Here is a 22,646-nt window from a genome sequence, read left to right on the forward strand (position 1 = left end):
AATTTCCTTTCCAAAATGGATAAAAAGTAAGAGTGCTGTAGCACAAAGATATATTGCTATGGTGAGATTAATTTGTGAGGGTTTCAGGAAATGAAAATGTAAAAGAGCCTCTGTCTAATGAAAATACATGGTGATTGCATGGCAAAATATACGGGTACCCAAAGAGAATTGCCTAGAACAATCAAATTAGACAAACTCCTCACTCATAGCAAAATGCAGGACAATGTAGCACTTTAAAGACTAACAAGGTGGTTTATTAGATGATGAGCTTTCGTGGGCTAGACTCCACGAAAGCTCATCATCTAATAAACCATCTTGTTAGTCTTTAAAGTGCTACATTGTCCTGCATTTTGCTTCAGCTACCCCAGACTAACACGGCTACATTTCTATCACTATTCCTCACTCATAGAAGATAGAAATAAATGCACAAACACACACACATATCTTAATCTGGTGGCAATGTATATCTTGGCTGGTTGAAGATTATGTAATTTTTTTTCTGGACACTATGTGATGTAGGTATCTGTGACGGGGCGAACCTGCCCCGCACTGAGCAGGAGGAAGGGGAGCCCATTTATTGGGCAGAACACGCCCCTCCCCCACAGCCCTACTGGGCATGCTCGGGGTGCAGCCTCGCTATAAAAGACTGCTGGGCTGCTCAGTTGGGGCGGACCGCTGGGGAGGCAGGAGCTCCGGCCCAAGCTGCAGGCCCGCCGCCGGACCTGCCGCCAGATCCAGAGCCGGAGGAGGCACCGCTGCGGCTACCACCAGCCCTGGGGCGAGCACGCCCCCAACGCCGACGCCCGGTGGCCGTCCGCCCCGCTGCAGAAGACGCCCCTGTGCCCCTGCCCCAGGGACAAGACCGCCGGACGAGGCTGCTGCCAGCAACCCAGCATCGCCAGGTGGGACCTCCGTCGGCTGCCAGATTGGGGGTAGGAAGTAACCCAGGGCAAGGGGCCGGGAAACCCCCCCCCCCAGTGGGCTTAGCATGTTTTGGGGGAGGACCCCCCGCTGAGCCGTTGGTGGGAACCACCCACCACCATTAGGGCCCTGGGTTGGGGTCCGGTGGAGAGGGAGGGCCCGGACCCCCCTACCCCACCCCGCAGTGCTGGACTAGGCCGCTGGGCCTGCTGCGAGTGCTGGACTAGGCCGCTGGGCCTGCTGCGAGTGCTGGACTAGGCCGCTGGGCCTGCTGCGAGTGCTGGACTAGGCCGCGGGGCCTGCTGCGAGTACTGGACTAGGCCGCTGGGCCTGCTGCGAGTGCTGGACTAGGCCGCGGGGCCTGCTGCGAGTACTGGACTAGGCCGCTGGGCCTGCTGCGAGTACTGGACTAGGCCGCTGGGCCTGCTGCGAGTACTGGACTAGGCCGCTGGGCCTGCTGTGAGTACTGGACTAGGCCGCTGGGCCTGCTGCGAGTACTGGACTAGGCCGCTGGGCCTGCTGCAAGTGCTGGACTAGGCCGCTGGGCCTGCTGAGATTATAGATTAGGCCCCCAGGCTGGGGGTCAACACTTTGTTTCCCAGGGGAAGGGGGACGGAGGCGGGCGGTGCCCCGCCACAACTGGTGGAGAATGTGGGCATAATCCCCCCCCTCGAGTAAAAGGGGGCGCAGAGAGGGGTTTCCTTTTTTTTGGGGGTGCTTTAAAAAAAAAAAAAAAAAAAAAAAAAAAGGCCAGGATTTTAGTCGGGCAGGTGCTCGAGGGGGCCCGGGAGAAGATGGGCCCCCGGAAAGGTACTAGGGAGGCTGTGGGGCAGCTCCTGAAGAGTTTGCCCAAGGAGGACAGGGAGTGGATGCGGCGACAGGGGCCCAAGACGTTGGGGCAGGCGGTAGCCCTATTGAGAGGGCACTGGGTTGGCGGAGGAGCCCGGAGGGGGGCAGGCCGCCCAGGGAGCCGCCAGGGAGACCCCGGGAAAGAGAGGGGCACCCCCAGGGCCTGCAGCTATGGGCAGGTACTAGTAGCGGGGGTGCAACCGCAGAAAGAAGGGGGGACAAAGATACTCATCCCAGTTAAGGTGCAAGGGGAGGAGACCACAGCCTTGGTGGATACGGGGTGTGGACAGACACTGATAGAAGAAGACCTAGTCGGTGACCCAGAGCAATGGGGGCCCCCGGTGAGAATGCAGTGTATCCACGGGGAGGTAAGGACGTACCCCACCGCTAAGGTGAGGCTAGCGATCGGGGCGCACGAAGAGAGGTGCAGCGTAGGGGTAGTCCCCCGACTGGCTTACCCCGTGGTAGTGGGGCGGGATTGGCCCCACTCTTGGACCCTACTACAGGGCTACAGGCGAGGGGACCCCGAGGGGGGAGGCCCAGAACAGCCACAGGCAGCGCTAACAGAACTGCCGATGGAAGAAGACCCCGGGGAAGGGACCTCAAGGGGGGCCAGGAGGGGAGCCTCACAACCCTCTCGAATTGACGCCCCCCCCATAGATCCCCAAGAAACTGCTTTCTCCCTGGATGGCGATTTCCTAGAGGAACAAAGGAACGACCCAACCCTCAGCCGGGCCTGGGAGCAGGCGGGAGGACCCGAGTCGAGGGACCGGGCCCCCTTAGGGGGGCCCCAAGGCCCGAGGTTCGAGATACGGGGTGACTTGCTGTACCGCCTGACCCAAGACCCGCAGACCCAAGCCGAGATCTGCCAGCTGCTGGTACCTCAGCGGCTTCGGACGACGGTATTGCGATTGGCCCACGATGTGCCCTGGGCAGGCCACCTGGGCCGGGAAAAAACATTGTGCAGACTAGCCCAGCGGTTCTTCTGGCCGGGAATACATCATGCGGTGAGGGACTATTGTGCATCATGCCCCGAATGCCAGCGGGCTAACCCCGGAGGGGTCCCCCGAGCCCCGTTGGTCCCTCTGCCCGTGGTAGGGACGCCCTTTGAACGCATAGGGTTGGACTTGGTCGGGCCGCTGGAGCAAAGCGCCAATAAGAACAAATACATTCTGGTCATTGTGGACTACGCCACTCGATACCCAGAGGCGATTCCCCTCCGGGTCACGACAGCTCGCGCCATTGCTGACGAACTTTTAAAGGTGTTCGCCCGGGTGGGTCTCCCGAAGACAATCCTAACAGACCAGGGGACCAACGTAACATCCAAGCTGATAACGGAGTTGTGCCGCCTACTGAACACCCATTCCCTGAGAACCTCCGTGTACCACCCTCAGACGGATGGGCTGGTGGAACGGTTCAACAGGACACTGAAGTCAATGTTGCGGAAATTCGTCGACGACGACCCCCGACAGTGGGACAGATGGTTGCCCGCTCTTCTCTTCGCTGTAAGGGAGGTCCCCCAAGCCTCCACGGGATTTTCCCCATTCGAATTATTGTATGGCCGACGACCGCGGGGAATTCTGGACTTACTGAGAGAGACTTGGGAGGGACAAGAGAGACGCGCCCAGGGGACCATCCACTACGTGTTACAACTACGAGAGCGGTTAGAAGAATTGGGCCGGCTAGCCCAGGAGAACCTGCGGACGGCGCAGGAAACACAAGCACGCCACTACAACCAAAAGGCGAAGATGCGGAGCTTTCAACCCGGGGATCGGGTGTTACTCTTATTGCCCTCCTCGGAGTCCAAGCTATTAGCAAAATGGCAAGGACCCTTCGAAGTCGTGCGGAAGATCGGGCCAGTCGATTACGAGGTGAGGCTACCAGGGCGGCGGAAAGATTTACGAGTGTACCATGTAAACCTCCTGAAGGCCTGGAGGGAGAGGGAAGCAATGATGATCACCCCCTTCCCCCCAGAGGACGAGTTGGGACCACAAGTGGGAGCCTTGAGGGAGAACCCCCAGGTAGATGTTGGGCAAGACCTAAAGGAGGGACAAAAGCAACAGCTACAAGAACTCATAGCGCGATTCCCACATGTGTTGTCCGCTAAACCAGGAAGGACCCCGTTAATTAGCCACCACATTGCCACAAAACCGGGGCAGAAAGTACGGGACAGTCACCGTCCCCTGCCCAGGAAGATGTGGGACACCGTGCGCCAAGAACTAAAAGAAATGTTGGCCCTAGGGGTGGTGGAAGAATCCCGCAGCGAGTGGAGGAGCCCCATAGTGCTGGTCCCCAAGCCCAATGGCTCAGTGAGGTTTTGCATCGACTTCCGCAAGGTGAACGCCATCTCCCAGTTCGATGCTTACCCCATGCCCCGGGTAGATGTACTACTAGAACGCCTGGGGAGGGCCAGATATATTTCGACCCTGGACCTCACTAAAGGATATTGGCAAATCCCATTGACACCGAGGACGAAAGCCAAAACAGCATTCCCAACCCCTTTTGGGCTCTACCAATTCACCATGATGCCTTTCGGACTGCATGGAGCCGCTGCCACATTTCAGCGGCTGATGGATCAAGTCTTGGCACCCCACAATGCGTATGCAGCGGCGTACATCGATGATATTATTGTGTACAGCGAAGGATGGGAGGAACATCTAACCCACTTAGAGGAGGTATTGAAGGCCCTAGGGGAAGCCAGGTTAACAGCGAACCCGGCCAAATGTCACCTAGGGAAAGAAGAGGTAACCTACTTGGGGTATACGGTGGGGAAGGGACAGGTGAAACCCGTAATAGATAAAATCCAGGCCCTCCGAGAATACCCCACTCCCACCACGAAACGACAGGTGAGGCAGTTCCTGGGGTTGGTGGGGTATTACCGGCGCTTTGTCCCTAACTTTTCCACCATAGCAGCCCCCCTGACGGACCTGACCAAAAACCAACACCCGCGGCGGGTAGAGTGGTCAGCAGAGTGCGAGAGGGCGTTTCAGACCTTGAGGGACCACCTTACCCGGGGACCGGTATTAGCCCAGCCGGATTTTGACAGGCCCTTCATCCTACAGACGGATGCTTCCGAGGTAGGACTCGGGGCCGTGCTATCCCAGGAGGTAGAGGGAGTAGAACACCCGCTGCTATACTTAAGCCGCAAGTTGTACCCGAGGGAAACCCGGTACTCCACCATAGAGAGGGAGGCACTGGCCGTGAAATGGGCCGTGGACGCACTAAGGTATTATTTACTGGGGAGTACTTTTTTGGTAGTGACGGATCACGCCCCTTTAAGGTGGTTGCAAACAATGAAAGACACCAATGCGCGTATCATGCGCTGGTACCTAGCCTTGCAGCCATATTCGTTTCAGGTGGCGCACCGACCAGGGAAGGTGCACGGCAATGCAGATTTTCTTTCGCGCATAGCTCCTAAAGAGGAGCCACCGGAAAGGAACCTTTTAAGGGGGGAGGTGTGTGACGGGGCGAACCTGCCCCGCACTGAGCAGGAGGAAGGGGAGCCCATTTATTGGGCAGAACACGCCCCTCCCCCACAGCCCTACTGGGCATGCTCGGGGTGCAGCCTCGCTATAAAAGACTGCTGGGCTGCTCAGTTGGGGCGGACCGCTGGGGAGGCAGGAGCTCCGGCCCAAGCTGCAGGCCCGCCGCCGGACCTGCCGCCAGATCCAGAGCCGGAGGAGGCACCGCTGCGGCTACCACCAGCCCTGGGGCGAGCACGCCCCCAACGCCGACGCCCGGTGGCCGTCCGCCCCGCTGCAGAAGACGCCCCTGTGCCCCTGCCCCAGGGACAAGACCGCCGGACGAGGCTGCTGCCAGCAACCCAGCATCGCCAGGTGGGACCTCCGTCGGCTGCCAGATTGGGGGTAGGAAGTAACCCAGGGCAAGGGGCCGGGAAACCCCCCCCCCCAGTGGGCTTAGCATGTTTTGGGGGAGGACCCCCCGCTGAGCCGTTGGTGGGAACCACCCACCACCATTAGGGCCCTGGGTTGGGGTCCGGTGGAGAGGGAGGGCCCGGACCCCCCTACCCCACCCCGCAGTGCTGGACTAGGCCGCTGGGCCTGCTGCGAGTGCTGGACTAGGCCGCTGGGCCTGCTGCGAGTGCTGGACTAGGCCGCGGGGCCTGCTGCGAGTACTGGACTAGGCCGCGGGGCCTGCTGCGAGTACTGGACTAGGCCGCTGGGCCTGCTGCGAGTGCTGGACTAGGCCGCGGGGCCTGCTGCGAGTACTGGACTAGGCCGCTGGGCCTGCTGCGAGTACTGGACTAGGCCGCTGGGCCTGCTGCGAGTACTGGACTAGGCCGCTGGGCCTGCTGCGAGTACTGGACTAGGCCGCTGGGCCTGCTGCGAGTACTGGACTAGGCCGCTGGGCCTGCTGCAAGTGCTGGACTAGGCCGCTGGGCCTGCTGAGATTATAGATTAGGCCCCCAGGCTGGGGGTCAACACTTTGTTTCCCAGGGGAAGGGGGACGGAGGCGGGCGGTGCCCCGCCACAGTATCCAAGAGTAGAACTGAGTCTAGCTTTATTTTGGTTGGGCATTATCTTAAAGCTATTATTCAGATGTGATTCCTGCACTAATAGCAAAGGACATTTTGACTGAATAAAGATATTGATCATGAGCCTTCAAAATCTTAAGCAACATAGTAACTTTATGTGTATGAAGAATCCCATGGAATACAATGAGACTTTACACATGCTTAAAGCTGCTAAATGTTTAAGTCTTTGAAGAACTGGCCATGTTTTGCACTCAAGAAAAGCTAAACCTAACATACCTACATACCAAGTTTTAGTCTGCTACTGTGCTAGGTGTCATACACAAGATATTTTCTGAGAACAGTAACAAGTCCATAGCTGCTTATTTGGGTTGATATTGCAGTTCCAAAGAGCCACTTATGCACTAATAATATGAAGTGTACAGCTGCCTTTTTATTCTCATTTGCAGCTTAACATCCATAATACTCTTAACCCTCTTGCCAGTACAATAAATATCTGAGTTCTGAGAACTAACTGAAAATGGGAGGAGGTGTTTCCTGATTTCCAGTAATCTAGCCTATATGCTTCTGAATATCCTTACAAAATTAAAGGAATTTCCACTTAATCATCAGTGAAGTTAGCAAGTTCCTCTAATGTTTTCACAGCAGAGGAAAGTGAAAAGTAACATCCAATATTAAAAAAAAAAAACCTATCTAAAGATGAGGAAAATAATTCCATTTTTAGCAAAAATATTATCATAGTTTTTAACACTTCGAGAAATCAATGAGACACGAACATGAAAAAAAACATGAAAATCTTCCAAATTTCATGTCAAGAAACATATTCTAAAAACAGCTCCCCTATTTTGGAATGTTCTAAATATTGATCCAGACAGTGGCACCTTACTCCTTGATTCTTTTCACAGGCATGAACTAATTGAGAAGGGGGAGCCAGTTATATCACATTTATTCATTGTCACCCAGTCATAATTTAAGCCACTAGCATCCGGTTCCTCAGAACACAGGCAAAGGGAGGACTGACAGAACAGAACTCCAGTCTTTTTTGAACTTTTTCCTTTCCCCATCACACCCATATTTCCAGAAGGCTGCCCTTCTTCTCTTTATGCCAAGATAAGATCAGTTGGCACAGGAAGTAGTGGAACTGCTTCTCCCACCTTCCACTGCAGGCCATTTCCCCACCAGCAATCTCTGGCCACTTTTGTATTGCTTACTTAATTAAAAAAAAATCGCCTTAGAATACTGGAGAATCCAGCCCATTGTTTTCTGTGTCATACAAGGTCTTCTAGAAGACTGTGCATACTGGCTTCTTAGTAGGTGTCCTCTCCCTGTGAAAGGATGATCTGCTGCAAAAGCGCCAACATTAAGAAATTCCAACAATATTCCTTATTCCAAGGATATCCCTAAAATTCCTGTGGAATATCTAGTGGAAAAGAATATATGAATGTTTATATTGACAAACCAAACCTTTGTGGCTGCAGACTTACCGTAGGTTACAAGCCAGCTTACAGCCATCTCTTCAGGAGTGAAAATGGTATGATATAACTGCTACTTGTAGTGGTTCCCAGAGACTCTGGGTTTACAAATATATCAGGTCTCTAATACATGGTACAGTAGTCTACTTATGGGTGGACACAGAGCCAACAGGTTTCCCTTTGTGGGATGACAACCAGGAAAAAATGCTAACTATAGTATCTAAATAGATACTTCAGACTTTACAAGGTGACCCGGGGGAGGGAAGGGAAGGAGGAACGGTATAGTCCATCAATCTTCCTTATAAATATCGCGTGCGACTGATACCAGGGCAGAATGTGGTCTTGGAATGAGAACAGGCAGCATAGATCTTTTTATCCTTTCTGTGGAACAGAGATGGCAATAATAAGCAGGAGAGAGTTGCTTCAGACAAATACTTGGCTGACATCAATGTAAAGCTAGCTGTTAAGCTGATAAAGCTAATTTGGGGGTTTGTCTGTTGTTCATCATTATTGTAATAATAGAAACGCCACGCTACAGTCAGTTTAATAAATACATTCACAGGTGTTTTAAAACAAAAACAAACAAACCACAAACATGTGTGTGGAAACAATTACTGTATTATGAAAGCACCTGGTCTCCTCTATGCTGTTGTATCTGTAGCTTTACCCACCCATTTCCATACTTAGAACTAGTCAGGATTTTTTTCCAAAACATTCCCCCCCCCCCCAAATCAAAATATTTTGCAGGAATGTATCCATTTCAAAGAAATCATCATTAACTTCTCAGGTCCACGATGGACTGAGAACAAGTTATGAGAGAGTGTCCAAAAGAACCTGCTGGTTAGGACATGAACTTGGATCTCCTATATCCCCTGCTGAAAGTGCCTGGCCTGCCTGATTAGAGCAGTGACTTGAAGCCACCTCTTCTACTCTATGAATTTACCACCAGACTACTAGTTATTCTATGGTGGGTCTTGCTCAGCCTGTCCTATTGAAACTTGTTCTTTGTATAAAGTTGTAAATATTAGAGCAGGCACTGGAACCTGGGTCTTTCCACATCCCAGGTGAGTGCCATGATCACTGGCCTCAGTCCCTCTTTGCCAAGGGTGGGCAAATAATAGCTGGCGGGCCAGATCCAGTTCCCTGGGTTACCGTACTGGTGGGCTGCTGCTTCTATAACTATTTCTGGCCAAAGAGCTACAGAAAATGGTGTCCCAGTCTGAAAGCTTCCTGCAGCTCCCATTGGTCAGGAACAGCAATTGGTGGGCAATGGAAGCTGCAATCACTGGTACCTGTGAAACACAGGTAAATAAAGTGATGGTGGCCCACCAGGGGGTAATTCTGGCAGATCACCACTTTTTTATTGTCTACCCCCACTCTTGGCCCAAATTATTTATAAAGAATGAAGTAACTCCAATAGGTGTCACCAGAAAAAAGTAGTAAAATGACCTTATAGCCTGGTATTTAGGGCAAGAATCTGCAATATGAGCTACCTGGGTTTAAATCTAACTATGGGTCATTTCTTATCCCATTGTACTCTTCAAAAACATTTGTGAGGTCTGTGTGCGATGGGAAATCCATTTTCTGTCCAGAATGAAAAAGGCAATCCTCTCTCATTTGATGATTGATAAGTTCAGAATCATTCCCTGCTTCTCTTCCCCTCACACACTGTTCACAAAGGAAAGGATTCCTTTGCTTCTTCCAATCCCATACATGTAAGCCACAGTCGAATAGACTTCCAAAAGAATTCAGGCTAACTGAAATTGCCAGATTATGAGAAGTGTGCTGTACCCAGCATTTGCTATTGTTCAGAGTGAAGTAAAAAAGTAAAATGCAGAATAAGAGAAACCATGTGGCAAGAAACAAGAAATACATTAATTTAGACTCTTGTTATCATTAGGAGCTGCTGAGTGTTCAGCACCTGCCTCATTTAAATGCCTAAATGGGAGCTAATCTCTTTTGGAATCCACCCTATTATCTCCTTGATACTTCTACCTGACCAGTCTCCAGAATAAGACTACTTGCAGGGGAAGTCTAGTGTTTTATGACTTTTGCCTCCAACAAAAAAGTGCCTGTTCAACTAGGAGAGAACATTATTCATTCAAAAAAAAAAATCAAAATTCCAGCCCTCAAAGTGTTGTTTCCTCCTTTGCATCCCAGTAACACAATGGCTTTTTGACACTGAAGTCTGGATTATGTTTATGTACATCAGGATTCTATATTGGTTGAGGAAAGTTTCTAATATTGATTAATCAAATAGCTAATGCTTCTTTTAAAATAGACTTTAGGTTACATTTTATAAGACAGCTGGTGGCCAAGAATTTGTTTCATTAAAATAAGAAAGAGCCTTGAGACTATGTTACCATATCTAATTATTCCTGATTAAAGTGACATCTTGACACTGCATTTTTTGTTTGAGAAGACATCATGAATTATGAAGTACTGGGCTTTTGGGCATGATGCAGACATCAATATTTGTAACTTTCAAATAAGTCTCAATAGATTTAATACTCTCCAGCTAAGGTCTAAGTAACACACTGTTTTGTAAGTACAATGTAAATACATGGCTGTGTTTTCATTAGAAGTCCTTTAGTAAGTGTTACTTTCCAGAGGTAGGTAGAAAACCTATTTTCCCCTATTAAAATTTTCATCCGAAAGCCCCTCTTTGAAGTGTTTTAACTGAATGTTTTCAGGTTCTCAACAGGATTTTCCACAAAGAATAAAAAAAAAAAATATTTTGTTTGAAATGACAAATAAAAAAGTAGTTTCAAATGACTGTAATGGATGTTTTTATTTCACTTAGATTGGTGACAACATAAGATAAGTTAATCAAATTACTTCTATTTTTGGTCTTATTTTTTCATGTTGTATGCTGATTACTTATGTAATCAATTTGGTCTTGAAAAGTCAATTATGCTGCATTTTAGATAAGTACCTGGCCCAAGAAAGTGTGCAACAGCTATGTGAATGACTATGACTGAAACCATTAGATCGTTAGACACAGGGAAGACGCAAAATCACACTAGAGAGAGAGCTAAAGGGTGAATCTCAAAATCTTCAGTATTTTGCAAATATTTTTTACTCTTTTAAAAAGTAAAATGTCTATGGTTAAGCAATTTCATTGATAAACCTGTACTTCTTTTCTTGCTTCTCATGATGTTCCCAGAGTGGTTTAAATTAAAAGGCTAGAGTCACCACAGCCTAGGTGGAACACTGTGGGAGGACAAGTAGGCAAGTAGGAGATTCAGAAGGTTGGAGGTACTGACTCCAGAGAGTGGGAGCAGTAGGACAGTAAAGTCCCATGTTTCTCAGAAGGACCCAGATAAAGGGTCTGAGCCTGGGAGCATCCATTAGAGTTTGAAGCTGGTTTAGAGTCATGTAGGATACAGAAGTTGGCTCTGCTCACAAACTTACATCCACTCAGAAGGGGCCTGGACCAAGTTGTGATAGAACTTAATATAATCTTGCTTTAGTTTCTGGAAACTAAATTTTTTGGTTTTCCATCTTTAGTTTCAGAATATTTTGGTCCCTCCCCTCTTATTCACCAGTGGAAATAGAGGGGAAAGGTAAAATAGATGTGTCAAAGCAGGGAAACCTCTTTTTCATACTTTTTTACAGGAAAACACTCAGCATATTTGAGCACTTTGTAACAAAAACAAAATCCACACTTATTTAACATGGAAGAAATTCAATAAACTTTATTACAAGTGTTACACTATTCTTAGTCAGTTCCAAGCAATGGGATGTGCAGCTTTGTAATAGCAAGTGATAATTTTCCGACAGATTTGGTGTCATGACTCGATCCATGACTTAAGAACCAAGAATGGTATGAAACTCCCTGTTACTCCCAGGAAGTTTATTCCCCAAAGGGATGGGATCAAAAGAGGAGGGAAGAGTTTGATTTTAGGGAAATTCAGGTTTGCAAAACCTTACAGGAAGACCCCAAAGCTTTGTTTTGCATATTTGATTTAATCCTATTCATACTGCATGCCATTTTTAATTCAAATATTCAGGTCTTCAAGCATCATGTTCAACATGGTATTCCAATATCTGAAGACCTGAATCACAATTATAACTCCAAACAAAACCATATGCAACCTTTTTCCTCCCCAACTAGCTGCACAACCGCCTCTGCCAAGCAAACAGATACTCTTCCTACTTGACATAGTGTTCTTGCACGACAGGCTCAGTAGCCTACCACCACCAATGGGCTCTAACAAGGAATGGCTGAGAGACTCTTTCTACACCACCCCCCTGTTAACTGGGGATCCCTCATTGCTGTGGGATAGTCTAGAGGTGGTTGTTGAGAAGACCATTTTGGTACTTTCCAGAACTGTATGTTAGCTTTAGAATGGCAGCAAATAGCTCTCTCTGCCCCCCCCCTCCGCCCCTCTACACCTAACTAATATCACATCAACACTTAAAAAACAACTAATAGTCTAGCAGCTCCTTAAAGGCTAACAATACATGTAGATGGTATCATGAGCTTTTGTGGACATAACCCACTTCTTCAAATAAAATTTTGTAATATCACATGATGATTAGATAGGCAACCTTTCCTCTTCAGTCAATTCTTTTTCATGGTGATGCAAAAGAACCCAGAAATGCCTCAAGAGACCCAGTCACTCCTAGCTCTGTAAAATGTTAATATTCATATTATAAGTCTGTCAAAAAATTATACTCATTGAAGGAATTAGAAAATGTTACCCTCTTATTTTTTTACTCCCTATTGAAGACAAAAATATTTTCTGTTTACATTGGTGTAATTCAGAACAAATATCTCCAGCTAATTGGTAAAACTATATCAGAGGCCAGCTGGGGAAAATGCTATCTCCAACTATTATTTACTAAGAACTGAAAAACATTATGGAACTGAATAAACAAATAAGAATTCAAAATCCTTTGTTCAGTGCTAGAGGAAAGGGTCTCCATGTGATTATTTAGTAATGTTCAATCAGAGGTAAACTGGCACAAACTCACATTTTTCAGTGGGTACTCTTACAAGTTTGAGAAGATGCAGAAATCTCACAGATTATTGCAGAGACACATCGATTTCAATCCTTATGATATTCTTACAAGAAGCAGAGAGGGGAAAGTAACAACTTTTCCCCTCCTCAGCAAGAGTAGCCCAGACTTAGCAAAGGAGAAGATACTTACAAATCAGTTTCCTTTGGGGTAACTGATGGTGAAGGTCCTTGAATGTCAGCTAACTGTATATTTTTACTGTTGTCTTCTTGAACAAAAAGGTGACATTGAGTGATTTTTGTGTTTGTTTAAATACAGATATTATTGGAGGGTAGACGTATGGACTGAATATATCTGATCCAAGTTTTTGTACTGTACTTGCAGACCAAGTATATGAGTGTCCTTAGCCATGTCCAGAACATAGACATTTCAACTTCCCTTGGAGCCTCGCATAGGGGGAGTTGCCCTCGTCTTCTTTCCCACCAGAAAATAGAGAGCTCACTATCATTATTTTAAACAGATTCAACATTTTAATATTGTGTTCAGCATAAGAATGAAAGCAACATTAAGTATTGACCTATGAAGCCAGGCTTCATGAATTGGGCTTGTTTAGTTTGGAAAAAAGAAGATTGGGGGCGGGGGGACATGATAGCAGTTTTCAAATATCTAAAAGGGTGTCACAAGGAGGAAGGAGAAAATTTGTTCCTCTTGGTTTCTGAGGACAGGACAAGGAGTAATGGGCTTAAAGTGCAGCAAGGGAGGTTTAGATTGGACATTAGGAAAAAATTCCTAACTGTCAGGGTGGTGAAATATTGGAATAAATTGCCAAGGGAGGTGGTGGAATCTCCCTCTCTGGAGGTATTTAAGAACAGGTTAGATAGACATCTGTCAGGGATGGTGTAGACAGAGCTTGGTCCTGCCTTGAGGGCAGGGGGCTGGACTCTATGACCTCTCGAGGTCCCTTCCAGTCCTATGATTCTATTTGTGTGTGTGTGTGTGTGTGTGTGTGTGTGTGTGTGTGTGTGTGTGTGTGTGTTTAAGCCAAATTCAAGCTTCAAATAATACAAAAACACAAACCAATCTGTGTGCAATCCAGTATTACTCTAATTCCATTTGTAATATTACTAGAGCTTAAAACATGGTTCTTCCTTTGTTCTTTGGAGAGTTCATATTTTATTCTCTCTTTTTAATAAAAAAAGTATGTACATATAAGTTGATCATATTGGGGTTTCGCTGTAGGTAACACAATGTTTCCTACAGCTTCTCTCACATGGCAGGCCATTAGAGGAGGGTGGGAGGCTTCAAACTGCGACCACTCTTTAGTATAATTATGGGGAGAGGAAAATATACGTCATAAACTTGATTTTTTTCTCTGGTGAACAGACAGAAGATAATCATACTATGGGAAGAAGATGATATGAGCAGAATGATTCTTTATAGAAGGAACTATTTACAATTGTTATCCTACATGATTTGATTTCAGCATCTTTCACTTTTAAATAGAGAACGGTCTCTTTCCATGCTGAAGAGATAGTTGACATTTTGTGTTTAGATGCAGCCTGTTATTAAAAAGGAAACTGTGGGACTGATTTCTCAATGCCTTTTATTTTGTGCACAGTCATTTATATCAGTGCAAAAGTGGGTGCAGAACACTACCAGATCAGGGCCCCAAAGTTAATGGCACAGTATGACTACTTGGTAGGGATGAGTACCAGCTAATAAGTGTAAAAATTAAAACAAGAGGGAAAGCTTTGAAGTAGATAAAAGATAATCAATAATAAAAGGTCACTCGTGTCACAAGAAGGGGTGTGTCTAGACTACAGAGTTTTGTCGATAAAAGTGGACTTGTCGACAAAACTATACCTGCATCTACACTACCGCTGAGTTCTGTCGACATAACGTCGACAGAACTCAGCAGTTTTGTCGACGCTGGTAAACCTCATTTTACGAGGCATAACGCCTTCTGTCGACAGAGTTCTGTCGACAGAAGGTGTTATTGCATCTAGAGTTGTGTCTAGACTACAGGGTTTTGTCAACAAAGCAGCTTGCTTTGTCGACAGAACTGAATGTAGTCTAGATGCTCTTTGTTGACAGAAGCTTTGTCGACAGTATTTGTCGACAAAACTTCTGTCGACAAAACCCTGTAGTCTAGACGTAACGTTAGACTGATCCACTTACTTATGTCTATTTTGTTGATTGTTCTTACTTAAAAGAACTTGTTTAACAACATGCAACCTAAAACTTAAAAACTTTTATTTTATTAGCTTCAGACTGCAATCTACTGGGACTGTGAATAATTTCTTTCCTTAATATATATTTTACCTTGAAGGTATTTATTGATTTTTTTTAAACAGTATCCTGTTCCCCTCAATATTCTTATTCTCTAGATGACGGGAGTTCCCTTGAGTCATTTTATCCATGTTTTTTCTCTAATTCTGAATGATTTTTGTAATCACTATTTGTGCAAGCAGAGTCTAAATCAATGCTTCCATTACAGCCATCTAGAATGGGAAAGGAGTCCTGGGTGTGGTTATGTTCACCTAGTTTATTTAGCCTGCTAAGTATTCAACAGTTGTTATGCAAATACAGTTCACGCTGGAATGAGATAGAAATCCTGAGTGTGGTTATGAAAATACAGTTGACCCAGTTTGCTAGGCCTGTTAGATATTCAATTGTTAGAATGGTGTTTTGCCCATTGTAACCAATATGGCTGTTGTGGGGTCACAAACTGTGTTAACCCTAAATGCAGGAATTGTAAAATATGGCCACCAATGCCTGCAGTTATTGGGAATGCAGAAAAGTTGGACTGCATTTAACCCTGTTTAAAGGAGAGGCCCTATCAGTATAAAGAATCTCAGATGGACAAGGCTTCCTATGCCAAACTCTGTGCAGTCAACTGGGAGGCTACATGCCCTCCAGGTTTGAGCTGTAAGACTGGTTCAACCTGTTCTTCTTCCTTGAGTCATGGAGTCACCTCCCTCCCCCATTCTATTGATGAAACTAAAACAGACTCCATAAGGAGTCTTTTCATTATTTTAAAATTTTATTCCAGTGGATGCTGAATCTTTTGGCTGGACTGTGCTTTGGGCCAAGAGCTGGAATCACTATGGAGCTAAAATCGCTAGGTTTGGCCCAGAGCCAAATCCATCACAAGGCCAGCAAGAGGCAGGATGGTTGGTGAGATCAGCAGCAGGATGGTCCACAGGAGTGGGCAGTAAGAGCAGCACGTAGGTGGCATTGCCACATGCTCAATGAGAGGAGATGTCATGATGATGTACCTATGAACTCTGGGTTGGCAACAACTAGACAGAACCGCAAGTGGGGTGTTTTAAGTGGGGGGGAAAAAAACACACTATATGAGTTGGGTGTTGGACTAAAGATCTTTAAGCAAAAGACTGCCCTGCGGACTCTGGGGATGGTATCTTGCTAATGGGTTCTCTTTGTTTTTTGGGTGTTTCCATAGATTGATGCCAGATTACTGTTATTAAGTGGGCTGTTTCTATCTCCTACTCAGTGCTTGTGAAGGGAGAAGAATTGCCTCTAAAGGTGGCCAGTGGGTACATTGGAATTTTCCCAGTTTACTGGGTAGAGGCTTGAGCCAGTTTGGTTACATTGTTGAAAGAACTTCCCTACATACTGAACCGGGCACTTCTGGCTGCTGACTGCTACCAGCAGAAGGGTTATATTTGTATTTTCACAGGTTTTCCTCTATCTTTTCTAGAGTGAAGAACAGAACTGCATCCACTATTAGAGTCATAACAAAAATATTTTGCAGACAAACAATGTTCACCATAATTGTACATGAATATACTATACCCAAAATATATTTGCTTACTTGGCAATAAGTAAATATTGCTTACTTGGCCATACTGGAAGATGAGAGTTCTTCTTCCACTAATAGCAAATTATTACATTTACTAGTTCCCAAGAAGTTGCATCCAACGTGTCTATTCTGTTTGTTGGCATTCCTTGGGTATGTGACTTTATATTTAGTATGACACCATATCTGCTCTTGGGTGCCATAATTTCTCTAATGTAGTTGGTACTTCTCCTGCTTCAGGGTGGTGGTTATGATATTAAAAATACCTCACTAAAATTAATTTACACCATAGCCAGTGTATTCCCTCTTCCTACTAATCCCGTAATTATACTGAAGTAGGATATTAGATTTGTTTGGCCTCACCTATTTTTAATAAAAGCTTCCTTGACTGTCAGTTAATAAATTGGTTCTGATGAGAAGTTTGGGGAGGTGATCCTACAGTAAACTACAGAATTCCAAAACATTAAAGCGATTACTATGAGTTCCACAGGGACAAGGAGAGTTCAAAATAGCTAATAATAAAGTTTCTTTGTATAATATGACAACAAGTTGTAGTCATTCCAATTCAAAAAGAGAAAAGAGAACATGAATTTTTATTTCTTAAGGAGCCACACAATCATCCCTCCCACAAATGGAGCAAATTAGACATAGCCAAGAAATTTATATATGCAGCTAGACTCATTGGTGGATGACTAAGGATAGTATGAAAAAGTCTTAACAGGACATGTTATCCGTCTTCCTACTCTATGTTTTTAAATTAGATGGCTAAAATGACAGAAATGAAGGATTGGCAAGAGCAAAGTATGGCTGATTAGTGAAATGATTTTTATAGTTCATCAATGGGACTCAAAGGAACACTAGATTATTTTTAATATACTGTACAAATAGCAGAGAGTCAAAAATATTGTAGATATGGACACAAGAACAATTCAAAAGATGCCTGAGACTGAAACAAGCCATCAATCAAATTACATTTTACGTTTCAATAAATCTTGAATATTAACAGAAAATAGGATACAATTTTTATGAAACTTATATTAATAAACAGTTTGCACATTATAATAAATGAATATATGTAAGCATGTTAAAGCCACAAGTAGCATATACTTCCGAGGATTAGAAGAAAATCAATAGGCAGTGTATGAGCCAATTATTAACAACCTATTTGCCTGATGAAATCTGTAACTGTTGATTAATTACAGTACTGAAGGTATGTCTAGACAGCAGGGCCTCTAGTATCCTGACATAGTTACTCTGCATCTTTTAAACGTGTCCATTATTTCAAAATATGTTTTGAAATAATGGGCATCTATTTCAGCATCACTTACAGCATCAATATTGGATTTAAAGGCCTGTGGAGAACAGGACTCATAAAAGATAAAGGCTAAATGTAGATTCCCCATTTGTTATTTTTAAATATGTTTGTGGACATTTTCATTATAAAGGTAATCTTTAAAATATAACTGCTTCACTTCAGGTAAATGTTTATCAGTCATCTTGTAAAGAAGAAATAAAACCCCAAAGTCACACTCTCCCCCACATAGCCATTTATAAAAGTGGTTGGCTAAGTACTTCTCCACCCCCATCAGAACATCTGGCTGAAAAATAAAGGATGATGAAAATAACTCTCTACATTGTTATTCTTCTAACTTTCTCAGCAGAAGTTCTACTTTATTCATGAAGTAGAACCTAAAGGTTCCATCAACATGACAGTATACTATGTTCAGATATATAATACTGAAGCAACAGCACAATGAAACATTCCAGAGCAGGAGGATGAAAATAAAGCATCACTGAAATGAGTAACCTCCTCCCTGCATTGAGGGTGCCATTTGATTGTTTGTCTAGAAAGATGGTAACATGGTATCGATTCCTAGGCTACTTTAAACATTTATCAGAGAAGGCAGAATGAGTTTTTATTCCTAAAAGAAAGTTGAATACATGTGGTTCTTGCGTTAGACTGACAAATCAGTAAATATGACACAAGCACATTGGGAGATTATATTGTTTTTCCTGAGTTAAAATAATTCTTTTTTCTTATTTTCTTTCTATTCTGATAAAAAAACTAGATATATTTTTAAAAGTTAATATGATAGAATCTAATAAAATACAGATCCAAGAAGTGAAGCAAGTTCCTGTCATTTGCTGTTCATGTTGAAGACTGTACAAAATTGTTTCTTAGGGATTTCTATTCATGTGACAAACAACTGTACTGTCACTTCTGGTGCCATAGTACATAATACTGAATATATTCCAAAGCAGGCAGTAGTTGATATATTTTACAAAAGCATCTAACATGGAAAGAAGACACAACAAGGAGATTCTTATTCTCAAGTCATCAACAGTGTTTGTGATAGGGTGTCTACCATATTCTGATTTATTCTCTAAAGTATAATGTGACAATATGCTGTCATTAGAAGAGTGTGTGATTGTGGGAGCTGGAGGAGCAATTCCTTCCCCCCCCCCCCCCGCATAAATTCAGATGTCTCAAACATGAAATATAAGATGACATTGGAACATGGTATCAAAACTTTTCCACCAGAAGAATGCACCGACCTACTAACACTGAAACCAGTGCTAAGTGTGTACATGGCTGACACATTAGGTGAGGAGGATGGGAGAACAACAAATTGGGGATGTAGTGTTTTAGCACGTTTTTCATGTCTGTTCAATAGATGCAATTAACAAGAAGTTTGCAAGGGAACTTCATTCATAAAGAGGTGAAAATATGTCAGCATAAAATGTTAATGGAATCACTGGGTTTTGTTTCTCCCCAAGAGTGTCAAAGCACTTCACAAATACTAATTAAACCTCGTAAGTCCCTACTGAGAAAATTACCAGTAATTATTCCTTTTAGAAATAGGAGAACAGGCACAGAGTTTAAATGACTTGCTTGAGATTACGTATTGTGATACTGGTATAGCCAGGAATAAAATCCTGACCTCCTGTCTCTCTCTCTCAATTCTATAACCATAGGGCTCCATGTCTGTCAAAGAGGTCAGAGAAATCACATTCTGTGACTTTCCATGACCTCCATGACTTAAGCAGGGGCCAGTGTGGCTGACTCCAGGACCAGCCAAGTAACTGATCCAAGGGCCAGCTGATCAGGTGGCCCTTAGGGACACACATACCAGCTGTTGCTTTGCCATCCCCAGGCACAGGGCCCCACCTGCCAGAGAAGCCACAGTCTGTTGGTCCCAGAGGGCCCCCCCCCCCCAGCAGTAGCTCCATTCTCCCTAAGCATGCTCCCTCGTACCAAGATTTAATCACACGTATTTTTAGTAAAAGTTATGGAAAGGTCACAGGCCATGAATTTTGTTCAGTCACATGACTACATTGTGGCCTTATGCATAGACAATAGTCCTTTTTAAACGGAATCACCTCTACAATAAAATTCCCTTTTTTTTTTTAAGGTCACATAGTTTGATATCTGTTTAATGAGATTGTGGAATCCAAACACACATTGTCAGCACTTAACAAATAACCTATTATTATTATGGAACATACTGTGATACCCTTATTCACATGGAGTGGTATTTTATTCTGCAAATCCTTTTAATCTGCACCATATTGCAAAATTTAATAATCAGTCCCCAAGGATTATAGTCCAATACTATGATAATGCTTGCCAAATGCTAAGATGCTGGAAATGTGAACCTCTTTCAGTCATAGTGTTGACTGAAAGCTTACTAAAATATTGGAAAAGTAACATGCACTAACATTGTCCTTCCACAGAACTACAAAGAACAATATACATCATTGGCCCAAATCAGCTGCTTTTTGTAAATGTATACTTTATATGGCTTGTACAATACTACATCCACAAAGCGGAATAGCTATCTAACTGCTGATGAATGACTGCCAACACACATTTATCATCTAGGGCAATGCTGGGACACCTAGTCTGAACAGTTACCTGTCTGAAGCCGTGAAGTCAAAAAATATATTTGAATAGCTGTAATTTAAAGAAATGTTAGAAACTCAATGGGCAGCAGGAATGGTGTGGAAAGGTGTGTGGGAATTCCCTCAAACAAGTGCTTAGTTATTTTTAAGTCATGGCTCCTGGAGACAAGTGATTAGGTCAGAAGGCAAAGAAAAATAATCATTTTTTCTAATCCACTGAATTTTTGAGCACTTGAGACTGGCAGTACAGGAAGCTAACATTTGTACATTGCAGTATCTTAGAAGACACAAACAAGGAAGGCTAGAAAGGATGGTGATTTTAAAGTTTCTATTCTGTATCCATTTTAACAGACTGTATTGATAGAACCTTAACCATTTGCTTTGAATTACAGGAAGCCCACACCATTTTCAGGGGCATGGGTTCTTGAGATCGCCATGAATGGCAAAATCCATAAATACCGGAGGCACAAATTTCCGACACAAAACAACCACATTTTTCCACTGACTTCTAGTTTCTGACAATGACCACATACAATCGTGATGAATTGTGATTCTCATGCCATGTATGTGTCACAGTATAATATTCCCAGTGAAATTTCCAGGTATTGTACAAATACATTATTAGAGCGCACTAAAATAGTGTCATCACTCTATGTCACGTGCTTGGCCTGGTGTGGCACAGCGCATCATGAGTATGCGAAACTGCTTAGAGAAAAACTGGGAATGGCAAGGGCTTCCTGTTCTGCAGTGGACAATATTCCATGGATGGTGCATCCACCCCATAACATTGAGAGAGTACTTTACTACTATATTTAATTAGTAAAAAAGTGATGCAACAAGCAGAGAAGAGAAGTAAGAAACAATTGTTCAACACTTTGTCACGTATATTACTTCTCAGACTCTACTAGTGTATGTCTACACTACCCTCATAGTTTGAACTAGGAGGGTAACGTAGGCATACCACACTTGCAAATGAAGCCCGGGATTTGAATTTCCCAGGCTTCATTTGCATAAACTGGGCGCCGCCATTTTTAAATCCCTGCTCGTTCGAACCCCGTGCCGCGTGTAGCCGCGCAGCATGGGATTCGAACGAGCAGGGATTTAAAAATGGCGGCGCCCAGTTTATGCAAATGAAGCCCGGGAAATTCAAATCCCGGGCTTCATTTGCAAGTGCGGTATGCCTACATTACCCCGCTAGTTCGAACTAGTGGGGTAGTGTAGAGATACCCCTAGTTATTTCCATGCCTCACCCAGAAGCCATCTCAGGCATACATCTTGAGTCTGTAATTGTTAAACCTTCTGAAACCCAGACTTCTTTCTCTAGTCCGGCCACTACACCACAGAATATCTTCTGCCTTTCTGGAGCACACTTATGGCAAGATGAAGCAGAGGGACTATGAATGGGGAGTTTGGTATATTTGACAGGAGTTTAAGGTTGAGGTGTCTGCTAAGAGTAGCTCTAATGCAGAACATGTCTTAATTTACTGACACTCTGTAAGGCAGTGGGCTAACTCACCAGCATGTGCAACTAAGAACACTCTCAGGCCACAAGACTCCAACTCTTCAGTTTTATTTCTTCACAATAACACAAGTTCAGTACATCAGACATCATGGTATCTTCAAAGATTATGGAAGAGACTTCAGGAGGTCAGTAGTCCAATCCACTGCTCAAAGTGGGACTGACCCCAACTAAATCATCCTAGCCAGAGCTTTGTTAAGCCTGGGCTTAAAAACAAATTTAAGGATGGAGATTCCACCACCTCCCTAGGTAACCCATTCCAGTGCTTCATTATCCCCCAGTGAAGTTTTCCTAATATCCAACCTAGACCTCTCCCTTTGCAACTCAAGACCATTGTTTCATGTTCTGCCTCCTGCCACCACCAGCCTGACTCCTTCCTCTTTCCAGCCTCCCTTGAAGGTAGTTGAAGGCTATTATTAAATCTCTCCTCACTCTTCATCTGCAGATTAAATAAAACTAGTTCAGTCAGGCTCTCCTCAGGAAGCCATGCCCCTTGCCTCCTGATCATTGTTATTACCTTTTGCTAAGCACTCTCTAATTTGTTCACTTCCTTCCGGCAGTGGGCGGCCCCAAACTGGATACACTACTCCAGATGTTGCCTCACCAGTGCCAATTAGAAAGGAATAATCACTTACCTTGATCTACTGACAATGATCCTACTAATGCAGCTCAATATGCCATTTGCTTTCTTGGCAAGAAGTACAC

General features: G+C 44.6%; 1 protein-coding gene across 1 annotated transcript in view; it reads left to right on the forward strand.

Annotated features, from left to right (window-relative positions):
- Positions 1-525: 525 nt before the first annotated feature.
- LOC142823350 (uncharacterized) overlaps positions 526-22,646 on the forward strand; it is a 74,423-nt gene continuing 52,302 nt past the window's right edge. Inside the window, exons 1-2 of the mRNA XM_089780672.1 lie at positions 526-902; positions 2,431-3,275. Coding sequence (XP_089636798.1) covers positions 617-902; positions 2,431-3,275 — 1,131 coding nt within the window. The 5' untranslated portion in view covers positions 526-616. The remainder of the gene's footprint in view (positions 903-2,430; positions 3,276-22,646) is intronic.

Source organism: Pelodiscus sinensis, chromosome 9 (assembly GCF_052426305.1).
Source record: "Pelodiscus sinensis isolate ZL-2025 chromosome 9, ASM5242630v1, whole genome shotgun sequence".
NCBI lineage: Eukaryota > Metazoa > Chordata > Testudines > Trionychidae > Pelodiscus > Pelodiscus sinensis.